At 40.0% G+C, this 19,103-nt stretch overlaps 1 protein-coding gene across 1 annotated transcript in view; it reads left to right on the top strand.

The window, feature by feature from the left end:
• The window catches only part of LOC120063427 (anthrax toxin receptor 2-like), a 147,005-nt gene that overhangs the window by 33,010 nt on the left and 94,892 nt on the right, over positions 1–19,103 (top strand). Inside the window, exons 8-9 of the mRNA XM_039013797.1 lie at positions 1,282–1,377; positions 6,912–6,981. Coding sequence (XP_038869725.1) covers positions 1,282–1,377; positions 6,912–6,981 — 166 coding nt within the window. The remainder of the gene's footprint in view (positions 1–1,281; positions 1,378–6,911; positions 6,982–19,103) is intronic.

The raw sequence follows: 19,103 nt of genomic DNA, 5'->3' as shown, positions 1-19,103 counted from the left end.
TTGTTGTTGTTGTTGTTGTTGTGTGTATAGTTGTTGTTGTGTGTATAGTTGTTGTTGTTGTGTGTGTATAGTTGTAGTTGTGTGTATAGTTGTTGTTGTTGTGTGTGTATAGTTGTTGTTGTTGTGTGTATGGTTGTTGTTGTGTGTATAGTTGTTGTTGTTGTTGTTGTTGTTGTGTGTATAGTTGTAGTTGTGTGTATAGTTGTTGTTGTTGTGTGTATAGTTGTTGTTGTGTGTATAGTTGTTGTTGTGTGTATAGTTGTTGTTGTTGTTGTGTGTATTGTTGTAGTTGTGTGTATAGTTGTTGTTGTTGTGTGTGTATAGTTGTTGTTTTGTATACAGTTGTTGTTGTGTGTATTGTTGTAGTTGTTGTTGTTGTGTGTATAGTTGTTGTTGTGTGTATGGTTGTTGTTGTGTGTATAGTTGTTGTTGTTGTTGTGTGTATAGTTGTTGTTGTTGTTGTTGTGTGTATAGTTGTTGTTGTGTGTATGGTTGTTGTTGTGTGTATAGTTGTTGTTGTGTGTATAGTTGTTGTTGTGTGTATAGTTGTTGTTGTTGTTGTGTGTATAGTTGTAGTTGTGTGTATAGTTGTTGTTGTGTGTATAGTTGTTGTTGTTGTTGTGTGTATTGTTGTTGTTGTGTGTATAGTTGTTGTTGTTGTTGTGTGTATAGTTGTTGTTGTTGTTGTGTGTATAGTTGTTGTTGTGTGTATAGTTGTTGTTGTGTGTATAGTTGTTGTTGTTGTGTGTATAGTTGTTGTTGTGTGTATAGTTGTTGTTGTTGTGTGTGTATAGTTGTTGTTGTGTGTATAGTTGTTGCCACCAGGCTGGAAGGGGTATTCTGGTTCTGTGTGTGTACAGATGTAGGATCTTAATTTTAGCCAGTTTGCTACAGCAGGATAATATTTGTATATATTTTACCTTTATTTAACCACTCAGTTAAGAACAAATTCTTATTTACAATGACGGCCTACCCAGGCCAAACCCTCCCCTAACCCGGACGATGCTGGGCCAATTGTGCGCCGCCCTATGGGACTCCCAATCATGGCCACTCAAGGAACCCCTGTTATGTGGATTATCATTCATGGATATTTGTGTGTGTGTGTGTGTGTGTGTGTGTCTTTGTGTGTGTGTGTGTTTGTGTGTGTGTCTGTGTCTCTGTGCGTGTGTGTGTCCGTGTGTGTGTGTGCATGCGTGTGTGTGTGCGCATATCTCCTGTGTCTGTGTGTTCTCCTAAGGCCCCTCTGCTCACTATCTCCTGTGTCTTGTTTACACAACACAGAGTCGTTTGACATCGTGCTGCGAGGGAACGGCTTCTCCGTGGGACGAAGCAACGACGGGGTCGTCTGTAGCTTCATAGTTGGCACGCAGACATACAGTAAGTACAGACACACACACACGCAAACACACTCACACATATCTTACAGGAGCCATCTTAACATGTCAAGTGAAAGACCCAACAGAATATAGAAGTATGACTGCTGTTAGGGCTGTGTACCTCGGTAATTCAGTTTCTTATTTAAACATGTAGTCTGTTGTGAACCGTTTGGAATTACCTGGATTTCTGCATAAATGAGTTGTCAAATTTGATCTGATCTTCATCATAACAATAGACAAACACAGTGTGCTTAAACTAATAACACACAAATTATTGTATTTTTCTTGTCTATATTGAATACATCATTTAAACATTCACAGTGTAGGTTGGGAAAAGTATGTGAACCCCCTAGGCTAATGACTTCTCCAAAAGCTAATTGGAGTCAGGAGTCAGCTAACCTGGAGTCCAATCAATGACACGAGATTGGAGATGTTGGTTAGAGCTGCCTTGTCCTATAAAAAACACTCACAAAATGTTTGTTTGCTATTCACAAGAAACATTGCCTGATGTGAAACATGCCTTGAACAAAAGAGATCTCAGAAGACCTAAGATGAAGAATTGTTGACTTGCATAAAGCTGGAAAAGGTTACAAAAGTATCTCTAAAAGCCTTGAGACAAGGCTTAAGACAAATTGTCTATAAACGGAGCACTGTTGCTACTCTCCCTATGAGTGGCCGTCCTGCAAAGATGACTGCAAGAGCACAGTGCAGAACGCTCAATGAGGTTAAGAAGAATCCTAGAGTGTCAGCTAAAGACTTACAGAAATCTCTGGAACATGCTAACATCTCTGTTGACGAGTCTACGATACGTAAAACACTAAACAAGAAAGGTGTTAATGGGAGGACACCACGGGAAGAAGACACTGCTGTCCAAAAAAAAACATTTCTTGAAGTTTGCAAAAGTGCACCTAGATGTTCCACAGCGCTACTGGCAAAATATTCTGTGAACAGATTAAACTACAGTTGAGTTGTTTGGAAGGAACACACAACACTATGTGTGGAGAACAAAAGGCACAGTACACCAACATCAAAACCTCATCCCGACTGTAAAGTATGGTGGAGGGAGCATCATGGTTTGGGGCTGCTTTGCTGCCTCAGGGACTGGACAGCTTGCTATCATCGACAGACACATGAATTCCCAAGTTTATAAAGACATTTTGCAGGAGAATGTTAGGCTATCTGTCTGCCAATTGAAGCTCAACAGAAGTTGGGTGATGCAACAGGACAACGACCCCAAACACAGAAGTAAATCAGCAACAGAATGGCTTCAATTGGCCCAGTCAGAGTTCTGACTTCAACCCGATTTGACCTCAAGAGAGCAGCTCACACCAGACATCCCAAGAATATTCCTGAACTGAAACAGTTTTGTAAAGAGGAATGGTCCAAAATTCCTCCTGACCGTTGTGCAGGTCTGATCCACAACTACAGAAAACGTTTGGTTGAGGTTATTACTGCCAAAGGAGAGTCAACCAGTTATTAAATCCCACTCTACCCCTCTACCACTCTACCGCTCTACCCCTTTCCCCACTTTACCCTTTCCCCACTCTACCCCTCTACCCCACTCTACCTCTCTCCCTCTCTCTCCCTTTCTCCCATACTCTCCCCCACTCTATCCCTCTCTCCCACTCTCTCCCTCTTTCCCCTTCTCTCCCCGTCTCTCCCACTCTCTCCCCCAGTCTCACCCCCTCTCTCCCCCAGTCTCACCCTGTCTCTCCCCTCTCTCCCCCTCTCGCCCCCTTTCTCCCCCAGTCTCTCCCAGTCTCTCCCCGTCTCTCCCCCAGTCTCTCCCACTCTCTCCCCCAGTCTCTCCCCCTCTCTCCCCCAGTCTCACCCCGCCTCTCCCCTCTCTCCCCCTCTCGCCCCCTTTCTCCCCCAGTCTCTCCCCCTCTCTCTCCCTCTTTCCACCACTCTCTCCAACTCTCTCCCACCCTCCCCCACTCTTCCCCTCTACCCTTTCCTTCTTGTCCCATTTTTCCTCATGACAAATGTCTTGACTATACTACTGTATATTCTGCAAGTCAATTGGGCGTGTGTGTGTGTGTGTGTGTGTGTGTGTGTGTGTGTGTGTGTGTGTGTGTGTGTGTGTGTGTGTGTGTGTGTGTGTGTGTGTGTGTGTGTGTGTGTGTGTGTGTGTGTGTGTGAGCCTGAGTGTGAGTGTGGTAGTGTGGTAGTGGTAGTGTGGTAGTGTGGTAGTGTGTGGTAGTGTGAGTGTGGTAGTGTGGTAGTGTGGTAGTGTGAGTGTGGTAGTGGGGTAGTGTGAGTGTGTGGTAGTGTGGTAGTGGTAGTGTGGTAGTGGTAGTGTGGTAGTGGTAGTGTGGTAGTGGTAGTGTGGTTGTGGTAGTGTGGTAGTGTAGTAGTGTGGTAGTGTGTGGTAGTGTGGTAGTGTGGTAGTGTAGTAGTGTAGTAGTGTGGTAGTGTAGTAGTGTGGTAGTGTGGTAGTGTGGTAGTGTAGTAGTGTGGTAGTGTGGTAGTGTAGTAGTGTGGTAGTGTGGTAGTGTGGTAGTGTGGTAGTGTGGTAGTGTGGTAGTGGTAGTGTGGTAGTGTGGTAGTGTGGTAGTGTGGTAGTGTGGTAGTGTAGTAGTGTGGTAGTGTAGTAGTGTGGTAGTGTGGTAGTGTAGTAGTGTAGTAGTGTGGTAGTGTGGTAGTGTGGTAGTGTGGTAGTGTGGTAGTGTGGTAGTGTGGTAGTGTGGTAGTGTGGTAGTGTGGTAGTGTGGTAGTGTGAGTGTGGTAGTGTAGTAGTGTAGTAGTGTGGTAGTGTGGTAGTGTGAGTGTGGTAGTGTGTTAGTGTGTGAGTGTGTGGTAGTGTCGTAGTGTGAGTGTGTGGTAGTGTGGTAGTGTGTTAGTGTGAGTGTGTGGTAGTGTGGTAGTGTGGTAGTGTGAGTGTGTGGTAGTGTGTGGTAGTGTGGTAGTGTGGTAGTGTGAGTGTGGTAGTGTGAGTGTAGTAGTGTGGTAGTGGGGTAGTGTGTGGTAGTGTGGTAGTGTGGTAGTGTGGTAGTGGTAGTGTAGTGTGTGGTAGTGTGGTAGTGTGAGTGTGGTAGTGTGGTAGTGTGGTAGTGTGGTAGTGTGAGTGTGGTAGTGTGGTAGTGTGGTAGTGTGGTAGCGTGGTAGTGTGTGGTAGTGTGAGTGTGGTAGTGTGGTAGTGTGTGGTAGTGTGGTAGTGTGAGTGTGGTAGTGTGGTAGTGTGGTAGTGTGTGGTAGTGTGGTAGTGTGGGAGTGTGAGTGTGGTAGTGTGGTAGTGTGAGTGTGTGGTAGTGTGGTAGTGTAGTAGTGTGGTAGTGTGGTAGTGGTAGTGGTAGTGTGAGTGTGGTAGTGTGGTAGTGTGAGTGTGGTAGTGGTAGTGTGGTAGTGTGGTAGTGTGGTAGTGTGGTAGTGTGAGTGTGGTAGTGTGAGTGTGGTAGTGTGGTAGTGTGGTAGTATGGTAGTGTGTAGTAGTGTAGTAGTGTGGTAGTGTGTTAGTGGTAGTGTGGTAGTGTGGTAGTGTGAGTGTGGTAGTGTGGTAGTGTGGTAGTGTGAGTGTGTGGTAGTGTGGTAGTGTAGTAGTGTGGTAGTGTAGTAGTGTGGTAGTGTGTTAGTGTGAGTGTGGTAGTGTGGTAGTGTGGTAGTGTGGTAGTGTGAGTGTGGTAGTGTGGTAGTGTGAGTGTGGTAGTGTGAGTGTGTGGTAGTGTGGTAGTGTGGTAGTGTGAGAGTGTGGTAGTGTGGTAGTGTGAGTGTGGTAGTGTGGTAGTGTGAGTGTGTGGTAGTGTGGTAGTGGTAGTGTGGTAGTGTGGTAGTGTGGTAGTGTGTGGTAGTGTGAGTGTGGTAGTGTGGTAGTGTGGTAGTGGTAGTGTGAGTGTGGTAGTGTGAGTGTGGTAGTGTGTGGTAGTGTGGTAGTGTGTGGTAGTGTAGTAGTGTGGTAGTGTGAGTGTGGTAGTGTGGTAGTGGTAGTGTGGTAGTGTGAGTGTGTGGTAGTGTGGTAGTGGTAGTGTGAGTGTGGTAGTGTGGTAGTGGTAGTGTGAGTGTGGTAGTGTGGTAGTGGTAGTGTGAGTGTGGTAGTGTGGTAGTATGGTAGTGTGTGGTAGTGTAGTAGTGTGGTAGTGTGTTAGTGTGAGTGTGGTAGTGTTGTAGTGTGGTAGTGTGAGTGTGGTAGTGTGGTAGTGTGGTAGTGTGAGTGTGTGGTAGTGTGGTAGTGTGGTAGTGTAGTAGTGTGGTAGTGTAGTGTAGTAGTGTAGTATTTTTGTATTGTTGTGTGGTAGTGTGGTAGTGTAGTAGTGTAGTGTAGTAGTGTGGTAGTGTGGTAGTGTAGTAGTGTGGTAGTGTGAGTGTGGTAGTGTGGTAGTGTGAGTGTGTGGTAGTGTGGTAGTGTGAGTGTGTGGTAGTGTGGTAGTGTGGTAGTGTGAGTGTGGTAGTGTGAGTGTGGTAGTGGTAGTGTGGTAGTGTGGTAGTGTGGTAGTGTAGTAGTGTGGTAGTGTGAGTGTGGTAGTGTGGTAGTGTGGTAGTGTGAGTGTGGTAGTGTGGTAGTGTGAGTGTGGTAGTGTGGTAGTGTGAGTGTGGTAGTGTGGTAGTGTGAGTGTGTGGTAGTGTGGTAGTGTGGTAGTGTGAGTGTGGTAGTGTAGTGTGGTAGTGTGAGTGTGGTAGTGTGGTAGTGTGGTAGTGTGGTAGTGTGTGAGTGTGGTAGTGTGATAGTGTGGTAGTGTGGTAGTGTGAGTGTGTGGTAGTGTGGTAGTGTGGTAGTGTGGTAGTATGGTAGTGTGGTAGTGTGAGTGTGGTAGTGTGGTAGTGGTAGTGTGAGTGTGTGGTAGTGTGGTAGTGGTAGTGTGGTAGTGTGGTAGTGTGAGTGTGTGGTAGTGTAGTAGTGTAGTAGTGTGGTAGTGTGTTAGTGTGAGTGTGGTAGTGTGGTAGTGTGGTAGTGTGGTAGTGTAGTAGTGTGGTAGTGTGAGTGTGGTAGTGTGGTAGTGTGAGTGTGTGGTAGTGTGAGTGTGTGGTAGTGTGGTAGTGTGAGTGTGTGGTAGTGTGGTAGTGTGGTAGTGTGAGTGTGGTAGTGTGAGTGTGGTAGTGGTAGTGTGGTAGTGTGGTAGTGTGGTAGTGTGGTAGTGTGAGTGTAGTAGTGTGGTAGTGTGAGTGTGGTAGTGTGGTAGTGTGGTAGTGTGGTAGTGTGGTAGTGTGGTAGTGTGGTAGTGTGGTAGTGTGGTAGTGTGGTAGTGTGGTAGTGTGGTAGTGTGGTAGTGTGGTAGTGTGGTAGTGTGGTAGTGTGGTAGTGTGGTAGTGTGGTAGTGTGGTAGTGTGGTAGTGTGGGAGTGTGGTAGTGTGGTAGTGTGGTAGTGTGGTAGTGTGGTAGTGTGGTAGTGTGGTAGTGTGAGTGTGGTAGTGTGGTAGTGTGGTAGTGGTAGTGTGAGTGTGTGGTAGTGTGGTAGTGGTAGTGTGGTAGTGTGGTAGTGTGAGTGTGGTAGTGTGAGTGTGGTAGTGGTAGTGTGAGTGTGGTAGTGGTAGTGTGGTAGTGTGGTAGTGTGTGGTAGTGTGGTAGTGTGCAGGGAAGTCATTCTAGTCTTTATTTTCCAGATCAGAAGCCAAGTGTTGTGCGGAACGATTATCTCCTGTGTCCTGCGCCAGTGCTGTATGCAGTCGGACAGTAAGTACTCCATGAGAAGGTGGTTCCATGAAGACGTGTGTGTGCGCGCGTGTGTGTGTGTGTGTGTGTGTGTGTGTGTGTGTGTGTGTGTGTGCGTGTGTGTGTTAACACATCCCCACTGACATTCCAACACCGTACCGGTGTCTCTATGTCGTCGTTAAATCAAGCCAGCCCTCACATACTTTCCAGTATTTGAAAGCATTTGAGATATGTATTTAACCCATGGTCTGACCAAAAACAGAAAGCCACTGCAGAGCTCAAGAACTGAAATTGAGTATGTAGAGATTATTTTTTTCCTTCACGTTTTTAATCTTCAAACACAACAACACCTTCTACTTATGTTATCTCTCCAATCTAAAATAGTATGATTGTATTGCGGGGAAATGTGGTCCAGAACATATCAAGATTAGAAACGTTTCCATTATATTTTTATTTTATTTTTTAAAATGTCTAGCAAATTGATCTACACACAATCCGGCAGTAACATCATCTCATATAATCCACTCAAATGTTCTAATCCAAAACTGCTGCTGATAACATGTTTTGTACAATTGTCCTTTGGGTCAGGGCCCGTATTCACAAAGAGTCTCAAAGAACGAGTACTGATCTAGGATCAGGTTCTGTCAGGGCCCGTATTCACAAAGAGTCTCAAAGAACGAGTACTGATCTAGGATCAGGTTCTGTCAGGGCCCGTATTCACAAAGAGTCTCAGAGAACGAGTACTGATCTAGGATCAGGTTCTGTCAGGGCCCGTATTCACAAAGAGTCTCAGAGAACGAGTACTGATCTAGGATCAGGTTCTTCCCTCCTAGGCATCATGATCTAACAGGCAAAACTGATGTGAGATTAGCACTCCCTTCTCTAAGACTCTTTGTGAATACGGGCCCTGACAGAACCTGATCCTAGATCAGTACTCGTTCTTTGAGACTCTTTGTGAATACGGGCCCTGACAGAACCTGATCCTAGATCAGTACTCGTTCTTTGAGACTCTTTGTCAATACGGGCCCTGACAGAACCTGATCCTAGATCAGTACTTGTTCTTTGAGACTCTTTGTGAATACGGGTTCTGACAGAACCTGATCCTAGATCAGTACTCGTTATTTGAGACTCTTTGTGAATACGGGCCCTGACAGAACCTGATCCTAGATCAGTACTCGTTCTTTGAGACTCTTTGTCAATACGGGCCCTGACAGAACCTGATCCTAGATCAGTACTTGTTCTTTGAGACTCTTTGTGAATACGGGCCCTGACAGAACCTGATCCTAGATCAGTACTCGTTATTTGAGACTCTTTGTGAATACGGGCCCTGACAGAACCTGATCCTAGATCAGTACTCGTTATTTGAGACTCTTTGTGAAGCTCCTCCTGCTCCTGTTATCTGAAGAGTCTTGCTTAATTAACTCTTGGCATGGCCACGGTGACCCATTTAAGTAGTTAGCTGTTAGGCCTGGTACAGCGGGCTGGGGGCGGGCCAGGGTAGTGGGTAAACACATCTGTTCTGGGGCTTTAAAGGGTCGTGCGACAGATGCAGCGATTCCCTTCTCCACGCTCTCTTCATTTAAATAATTCACCATGCTACTGTGACAATCCCCTTTCCTGCCCATCCCTGCCCCCCCGGACCACCTGCATCATGGTATCATGGAACGTCTGAAAGTTCTGTCTCCGACTCCGTCCATCTGTCTGCCTCTCTGCTGTCTCCGTCACCGTCGATGGTGATGCTGGGGGGGTGATCGGTTTGATCGGTTGGTTACTATGGACGCTAGCAGAGGAAAAAGCCTGTATAGCGTTGAAGATGGATTATATTGGCCAAGAGTATTGAGCTTTTTGTGGTGCTTTGTGTTCTCTGGTTTGATCTATAGCATGTGGTTTGGTCTATAACATGTGGTTTGGTCTATAACATGTGGTTTGGCCTATAACATGTCTATAACATGTGGTTTGGTCTGTAACATGTGGTTTGGTCTATAACATGTCTATAACATGTGGTTTGGTCTATAACATGTGGTTTGGTCTATAACATGTGGTTTAGTCTATAACATGTGGTTTGGTCTATAACATGTTTATAACATGTGGTTTGGTCTGTAACATGTGGTTTGGTCTATAACATGTCTATAACATGTGGTTTGGTCTGTAACATGTGGTTTGGTCTATAACATGTGGTTTGGTCTATAACATGTGATTTTGTCTGTAACATGTGGTTTGGTCTATAACATGTCTATAACATGTGGTTTGGTCTAAAACATGTGGTTTGGTCTATAACATGTGGTTTGGTCTATAACATGTATATAACATGTGGTTTAGTCTATAACATGTCTATAACATGTGGTTTGGTCTATAACATGTGGTTTGGTCTATAACATGTCTATAACATGTGGTTTGGTCTAAAACATGTGGTTTGGTCTAAAACATGTGGTTTGGTCTGTAACATGTCTATAACATGTCTATAACATGTGGTTTGGTCTGTAACATGTGGTTTGGTCTGTAACATGTTGTTTGGTCTATAACATGTCTATAACATGTGGTTTGGTCTATAACATGTGGTTTGGTCTGTAACATGTCTATAACATGTCTATAACATGTGGTTTGGTCTGTAACATGTGGTTTGGTCTGTAACATGTTGTTTGGTCTATAACATGTCTATAACATGTGGTTTGGTCTATAACATGTGGTTTGGTCTGTAACATGTCTATAACATGTGGTTTAGTCTATAACATGTGGTTTGGTCTGTAACATGTGGTTTGGTCTATAACATGTCTATAACATGTGGTTTGGTCTATAACATGTGGTTTGGTTTATAACATGTCTATAACATGTCTATAACATGTGGTTTGGTCTGTAACATGTGGTTTGGTCTATAACATGTCTGTAACATGTGGTTTGGTCTATAACATGTGGTTTGGTCTTTAACATGTGGTTTGGTCTGTAACATGTGGTTTGGTCTGTAACATGTGGTTTGGTCTATAACATGTGGTTTGGTCTATAACATGTGGTTTGGTCTATAACATGTTTATAACATGTGGTTTAGTCTATAACATGTGGTTTGGTCTATAACATGTCTATAACATGTGGTTTGGTCTGTAACATGTCTATAACATGTGGTTTAGTCTATAACATGTCTATAACATGTGGTTTGGTCTATAACATGTATATAACATGTGGTTTAGTCTATAACATGTCTATAACATGTGGTTTGGTCTATAACATGTGGTTTGGACTGTAACATGTGGTTTGGTCTATAACATGTGGTTTGGTTTATAACATGTCTATAACATGTCAATAACATGTGGTTTGGTCTGTAACATGTGGTTTGGTCTATAACATGTGGTTTGGTCTATAACATGTCTATAACATGTGGTTTGGTCTATAACATGTGGTTTGGTCTATAACATGTGGTTTGGTCTATAACATGTGGTTTGGTCTATAACATGTGGTTTAGTCTATAACATGTCTATAACATGTGGTTTGGTCTATAACATGTCTATAACATGTGGTTTGGTCTGTAACATGTGGTTTGGTCTATAACATGTCTATAACATGTGGTTTGGTCTGTAACATGTGGTTTGGTCTATAACATGTGGTTTGGTCTATAACATGTGGTTTGGTCTATAACATGTCTATAACATGTGGTTTGGTCTATAACATGTGGTTTGGTCTGTAACATGTGGTTTGGTCTGTAACATGTGGTTTGGTCTGTAACATGTGGTTTGGTCTATAACATGTGGTTTGGTCTATAACATGTGGTTTAGTCTATAACATGTGGTTTGGTCTATAACATGTGGTTTGGTCTATAACATGTGGTTTGGTCTATAACATGTGGTTTGGTCTATAACATGTCTATTTCATGTGGTTTGGTCTATAACATGTAGTTTAGTCTATAACATGTCAATAACATGTGGTTTGGTCTGTAACATGTGGTTTGGTCTATAACATGTGGTTTGGTCTATAACATGTGGTTTGGTCTATAACATGTGGTTTGGTCTATAACATGTTTATAACATGTGGTTTAGTCTATAACATGTGGTTTGGTCTGTAACATGTGGTTTGGTCTGTAACATGTGGTTTGGTCTATAACATGTGGTTTGGTCTATAACATGTCTATAACATGTGGTTTGGTCTATAACATGTGGTTTAGTCTATAACATGTGGTTTGGTCTATAACATGTGGTTTGGTCTGTAACATGTGGTTTAGTCTATAACATGTCTATAACATGTGGTTTGGTCTATAACATGTGGTTTGGTCTATAACATGTCTATAACATGTGGTTTGGTCTGTAACATGTGGTTTAGTCTATAACATGTCTATAACATGTGGTTTGGTCTATAACATGTCTATAACATGTGGTTTGGTCTATAACATGTCTATAACATGTGGTTTGGTCTGTAACATGTGGTTTGGTCTATAACATGTCTATAACATGTGGTTTTGTCTATAACATGTCTATAACATGTGGTTTGGTCTATAACATGTGGTTTAGTCTAACATGTCTATAACATGTGGTTTGGTCTATAACATGTCTATAACATGTGGTTTGGTCTGTAACATGTGGTTTGGTCTATAACATGTGGTTTGGTCTGTAACATGTGGTTTGGTCTATAACATGTGGTTTGGTCTATAACATGTCTATAACATGTGGTTTGGTCTGTAACATGTGGTTTGGTCTATAACATGTGGTTTGGTCTGTAACATGTGGTTTGGTCTATAACATGTCTATAACATGTGGTTTGGTCTGTAACATGTCTATGACATGTTATAGACATGTACAATACACGCTCCATGTACAATACACATTCAATATACAATACACATTCAATATACAATACACATTCAATATACACTACACATTAGAAATACAATACACATTCAATATACAATACACATTCAATATACACTACACATTCAATATACACTACACATTCAATATACAATACATATTCAATATACAATACACATTCAATATACAATACACATTAGAAGTACAATACACATTCAATATATAATACACTTTCAATATACACTACACATTCAATATACAATACATATTCAATATACAATACACATTCAATATACAATACACATTAGAAATACAATACACATTCAATATACAATACACATTCTATATACACTACACATTCAATATACACTACACATTCAATATACAATACACATTCAATATACAATACACATTCAATATACAATACACATTAGAAATACAATACACATTCAATATACAATACACATTCAATATACACTACACATTCAATATACAATACATATTCAATATACAATACACATTCAATATACAATACACATTCAATATACAATACACATTAGAAATACAATACACATTCAATATATAATACACTTTCAATATACAATACACATTAGAAATACAATATACATTCAATATACAATATACATTCAATATACAATATACATTAGAAATACAATACACATTCAATATATAATACACGTTCAATATACAATATACATTCAATATACAATACACATTCAATACACAATACACATTCAATATACAATATACATTCAATATACAGTACACTTTCCATATGCAATACACTTTCCATATACAATACACTTTAGAAATACAATAGCCATTCAATATACAATACACATTAGAAATACAATACACATTCAATATATAATACACTTTCAATTTACAATACACATTCAATATACAATACACATTCAATATACAATACACATTCAATATATAATACACTTTCAATTTACAATACACATTCAATATACACTACACATTAGAAATACAATACACATTCAATATATAATACACATTCAATATACAATACACATTCAATATACAATACACAGTAGAAATACAATACACATTCAATATACAATACACATTCAATATACAATACACATTCAATATATAATACACTTTCAATTTACAATACACATTCAATATACAATACACATTCAATATACAATACACATTCAATATATAATACACTTTCAATTTGCAATACACATTCAATATACAATACACATTCAATATACAATACACTTTCAATATACAATACACTTTAGAAATACAATACACATTCAATATATAATACACATTCAATATACAATACACTTTCAATATACAATACACTTTAGAAATACAATACACATTAGACATACCATACACATTAGACATACCATACACATTAGACATACCATACACAGTAGACATACAATACACATTAGACATACCATACACATTAGAACTACAATACACATTAGAACTACCATACACATTAGACATACCATACACATTAGACATACCATACACGTTAGACATACCATACACATTAGACATACAATACACATTAGACATACCATACACATTAGACATACCATACACATTAGACATACCATACACATTAGACATACAATACACATTAGACATACCATACACATTAGACATACCATACACATTAGACATACCATACACATTAGACATACCATACACAGTAGACATACCATACACCGTAGACATACCATACATACCATACACATTAGACATACCATACACATTAGACATACCATACACATTAGACATACCATACACAGTAGACATACCATACACATTAGACATACCATACACATTAGACATACCATACACATTAGACATACCATACACATTAGACATACAATACACAGTAGACATACCATACACATTAGACATACCATACACAGTAGACATACCATACACAGTAGACATACCATACACATTAGACATACCATACACATTAGACATACCATACACATTAGACATACCATACACATTAGACATACCATACACTTTCCATATACAATACACATTAGACATACCATACACATTAGACATACCATACACATTAGACATACCATACACATTAGACATACAATACACATTAGAAATACAATACACATTCAATATACAATACACATTCTATATACACTACACATTCAATATACACTACACATTCAATATACAATACACATTCAATATACAATACACATTCAATATACAATACACATTAGAAATACAATACACATTCAATATACACTACACATTCAATATACACTACACATTCAATATACAATACATATTCAATATACAATACACATTCAATATACAATACACATTCAATATACAATACACATTAGAAATACAATACACATTCAATATATAATACACTTTCAATATACAATACACATTAGAAATACAATATACATTCAATATACAATATACATTCAATATACAATATACATTAGAAATACAATACACATTCAATATATAATACACGTTCAATATACAATATACATTCAATATACAATACACATTCAATACACAATACACATTCAATATACAATATACATTCAATATACAGTACACTTTCCATATGCAATACACTTTCCATATACAATACACTTTAGAAATACAATAGCCATTCAATATACAATACACATTAGAAATACAATACACATTCAATATATAATACACTTTCAATTTACAATACACATTCAATATACAATACACATTCAATATACAATACACATTCAATATATAATACACTTTCAATTTACAATACACATTCAATATACACTACACATTAGAAATACAATACACATTCAATATATAATACACATTCAATATACAATACACATTCAATATACAATACACAGTAGAAATACAATACACATTCAATATACAATACACATTCAATATACAATACACATTCAATATATAATACACTTTCAATTTACAATACACATTCAATATACAATACACATTCAATATACAATACACATTCAATATATAATACACTTTCAATTTGCAATACACATTCAATATACAATACACATTCAATATACAATACACTTTCAATATACAATACACTTTAGAAATACAATACACATTCAATATATAATACACATTCAATATACAATACACTTTCAATATACAATACACTTTAGAAATACAATACACATTAGACATACCATACACATTAGACATACCATACACATTAGACATACCATACACAGTAGACATACAATACACATTAGACATACCATACACATTAGAACTACAATACACATTAGAACTACCATACACATTAGACATACCATACACATTAGACATACCATACACATTAGACATACAATACACATTAGACATACCATACACATTAGACATACCATACACATTAGACATACCATACACATTAGACATACAATACACATTAGACATACCATACACAGTAGACATACCATACACCGTAGACATACCATACATACCATACACATTAGACATACCATACACATTAGACATACCATACACATTAGACATACCATACACAGTAGACATACCATACACATTAGACATACCATACGCATTAGACATACCATACACATTAGACATACAATACACAGTAGACATACCATACACATTAGACATACCATACACAGTAGACATACCATACACAGTAGACATACCATACACATTAGACATACCATACACATTAGACATACCATACACATTAGACATACCATACACATTAGACATACCATACACTTTCCATATACCATACACAGTAGACATACCATACACAGTAGACATACCATACACATTAGACATACCATACACATTAGACATACCATACACATTAGACATACCATACACATTAGACATACCATACACAGTAGACATACCATACATACCTTACACAGTAGACATACCATACACATTAGACATACCATACACAGTAGACATACCATACACAGTAGACATACCATACACATTAGACATACCATACACATTAGACATACCATACACATTAGACATACCATACACATTAGACATACCATACACTTTCCATATACAATACACATTAGACATACCATACACATTAGACATACCATACACAGTAGACATACCATACATACCTTACACATTAGACATACCATACAATTTCCATATACAATACACGCTCAGTCAATTGGTGGTGGCACGGGTCTCATCTGTGGTGACAGCTGTGTCATGGTTCAGTCCTTGAACACAGGCATCTGTTGGTGGCCCTAACCCTCTCCCCCTTCCCCTCTCCACCATATCGCTCCATTAGGTAGGGGCCCGCCGTGTCCTCCTGTCCCATAACCCCCCCCCCCCCCCCCCAGTGTGTTGGTGATAACAAGGTTGGTTGAGTGGTGGAGCGCTTGGTCCGCCGTGTCTCACCTGGTGTTCACACAACAACGGTGGAGGGTAGAAGAAAACTTAAGGGCCTGGTTGACACCTGGCTAACACCTGGCTGACACCTGGCTGACACCTGGCAACAGACAGGACAGGACAGGACAGCACAGGACAGCTAGCTAATGCAGCAAGCCTCATGAATAACGGAACAGGACAATCGGAGGGCGCTCCGCGGGCTGCCGACCGTGTCAGCGGTCCAATTGGTGCCATTTTTGATGTCATTGCCATAAACATATCCGGGTCGTTGAAAAGCGAAGCGTCTCTTGGTGGAGCATTTGGGGGATCTGTCTTCCTGTAACGTTAAGGTCAGGTGGTGTGACAGATATTATTTTCTTGGCCCGATGTAAAGACTCACTAGTTGAGCCCTGTGCCCTGAAGGTAAAGAATGGGATCCCAATGGAAAAAAACCCGACGGTGGACGTATGATTCAATACCTTTTAGTGATACAACAAAAACCTGGAGTTTATGTATCGACTAATATGCACAGCAAGTCATGAGTAGCAATCCAAATATTTAGCAGGTTTAATAGTTCAGAGGAAACTCGTGTTGAAGAGGAGAAATAGTGTAACTTTAGTTTTGTGGGTGTGGTCAGCAGCACCGTGTTCCACAAAAGCAAAAAAACAGGTAAATAATACATGGATATATCCTTCTGTCGCTCTGTCTCTTCTTATAACCGGTGATGCTATAACACCCTGTGAATGACAGTTGAAGGCAGGGCCCCAGCTGTTAGGTTGAGCTGGGGTTATGTCTGAATAGATGGGAGACGAGAGGGGGAAATGTCATGCCAGAGGTAAAATGGGCAGGGGGGGGGATCACTCTAAAACCCTGTAAAGACTGACACATGTTCCCAGGGACACCAAGGCAGACGTGGCAGACGACCCAGGCCTCTCCTCTCTTTGTATCACTGGAGATATCTAAACTGAGATATGGACAAACCTGGGTTCAACTACTATTTGAAATCATTCCAAATACTTTATCTAGGCTTGCCTGACTGACTGGATCAATAGAACAGTCCCAAGACTATAAATTACGCATATCCGGCACTCCAGGCAGAATAGAGCAAATGCTAAAAGTATTGAAAAGATTTCCATATAGTATTTGATCCCAGGTCTGGTCATTGGAGCTCTCTGAGCCGCGATGTGGAAACTTCTCTTTCCCTCCCCACTCTAGTGGTCTCTGTGTCTAGTGGCTTCTGTCGGAGCGCCTCGTCGTCCTGGGTGACGCTAAGCGCTAGTGATACGATACAGCTGGATGATCACCGGTGTCAGTAATGGCTTTCCAACTTTTCCTTAAAGACGGGGAAAATTGAGGAGGGTGAATTATTCAGAGTTGAACATATTGCGGAGGACGGCTGTCACTAAGAGTTGTGGAAACGTTGCTCGTCTGGAGGACGCGTGGCAGAGATCCTGACAGAATAGAGGAAACTCTTTGAACTCTGAAGAGAGGGATTGTGGTACGGAATGAACCTCAAGAGTGGGTGATCAAACGTTAGGCCAAACACTTGTTTAAGTTTCCATTCCATTCAAATGTCTGCAATGTAACGTGTGTTTGTTTTTGCAGTCATCTTGGCCTGGTCATGCAAAAGGGGATATTTCTCCTGGTTAAATTAACATCTACAGTATATTGTATGTATAAATAAAGGATGATCGCTTTTTTGGAGAAAGAAGTGCAAAAAAGATGGCGATCGTTGAAACTAATCAAAATATTGTTTTTTATTTCAATCAGACTATTTCACTGAGTGATGATGTCCTCACCAAAAACAAAGTATGTTCACACAATCACAGTATTTGGTTTTTGTGTTACTCAAAAAAAATGTATGTTGAAATTGACTTACATCTATGTAAGAGGACCACATGTTTTTGTCCTGTTTGTGCAACAGTAACTCTCACCAACTACACCGAAAAAATACATAGACGCAACATGCAGCAATTTCATTACAGTTACAGTTCATAAATTGGAAATAAATTCATTAGGCCCTAAATTATGGATTACACATGACTGGGAATACAGATATGCATCTGTCGGTCACAGAGACCTTAAACAAAAAGGTAGAGGTGTGGATCAGAAAACCAGTCAGTATCTGGTGTGACCACCATTTGACTCATGCAGCACGACACATCTCCTTCACATAGAGTTGATCAGGATGTTGATTGTGATATAATTAAGTTGTTGGTGCATCTACACTGAGTGTACAAAACATTAGGAACACCTTCCTAATATTGAGTTGCACCCCCTTTTGCCCTCAAAACAGACACAATTCGTCGAGGCATGGACTCTAAACGTTGTCGAAAGAGTTGTTGACTTCAATGCTTCCCACAGTTGTGTCAAGTTGGCTGGATGTCCTTTGGGTGGTGGACCATTCTTGACACACACGGGAAACTGTTGCGCGTGAAAAACTCAGCCGTGTTGCAGTTCTTGACACACTCAAACCGGTGCGCCTGGCACCTACTACCATACCCCGTTCAAAGGCACATCAATCTTTTGTCTTGCCCCATTCACCCTCTGAATGGTACACATACATAATCCATGTCTCAATTGTCTCAATGCTTAAAAATCCTTCTTTAACCTGTCTCCTCCCCTTCCTCGACACTGATTGAAGTGGATTTAACAAGTGACCTCAATAAGGGATCATAGCTTTCACCTGGATTCAGCTGGTCAGTCTATGTCATGGGAAAAGCAAGTGTTCCTAATGTTTTGTCAACTCAGTGTAAAACCTGTAATAGTCAGTAGCAGAAAAAGAGAATGTCCATGGCTTAAATCATAGTATTTTTTTCCAACTGTAATTCTAAGAGAGTGGACCTTCTCTTTGTCTTCTTCCTCTATTTCTTCTAAAGCACAGAGCCCAAGTCACAGACGCGGCCCCTCCTA

The sequence above is a fragment of the Salvelinus namaycush genome, chromosome 18 (assembly GCF_016432855.1).
Source record: "Salvelinus namaycush isolate Seneca chromosome 18, SaNama_1.0, whole genome shotgun sequence".
Lineage (NCBI taxonomy): Eukaryota > Metazoa > Chordata > Actinopteri > Salmoniformes > Salmonidae > Salvelinus > Salvelinus namaycush.
Note: the sequence above shows the minus strand (reverse complement) of the source record. Positions and strands in the feature narration are given on the sequence as shown.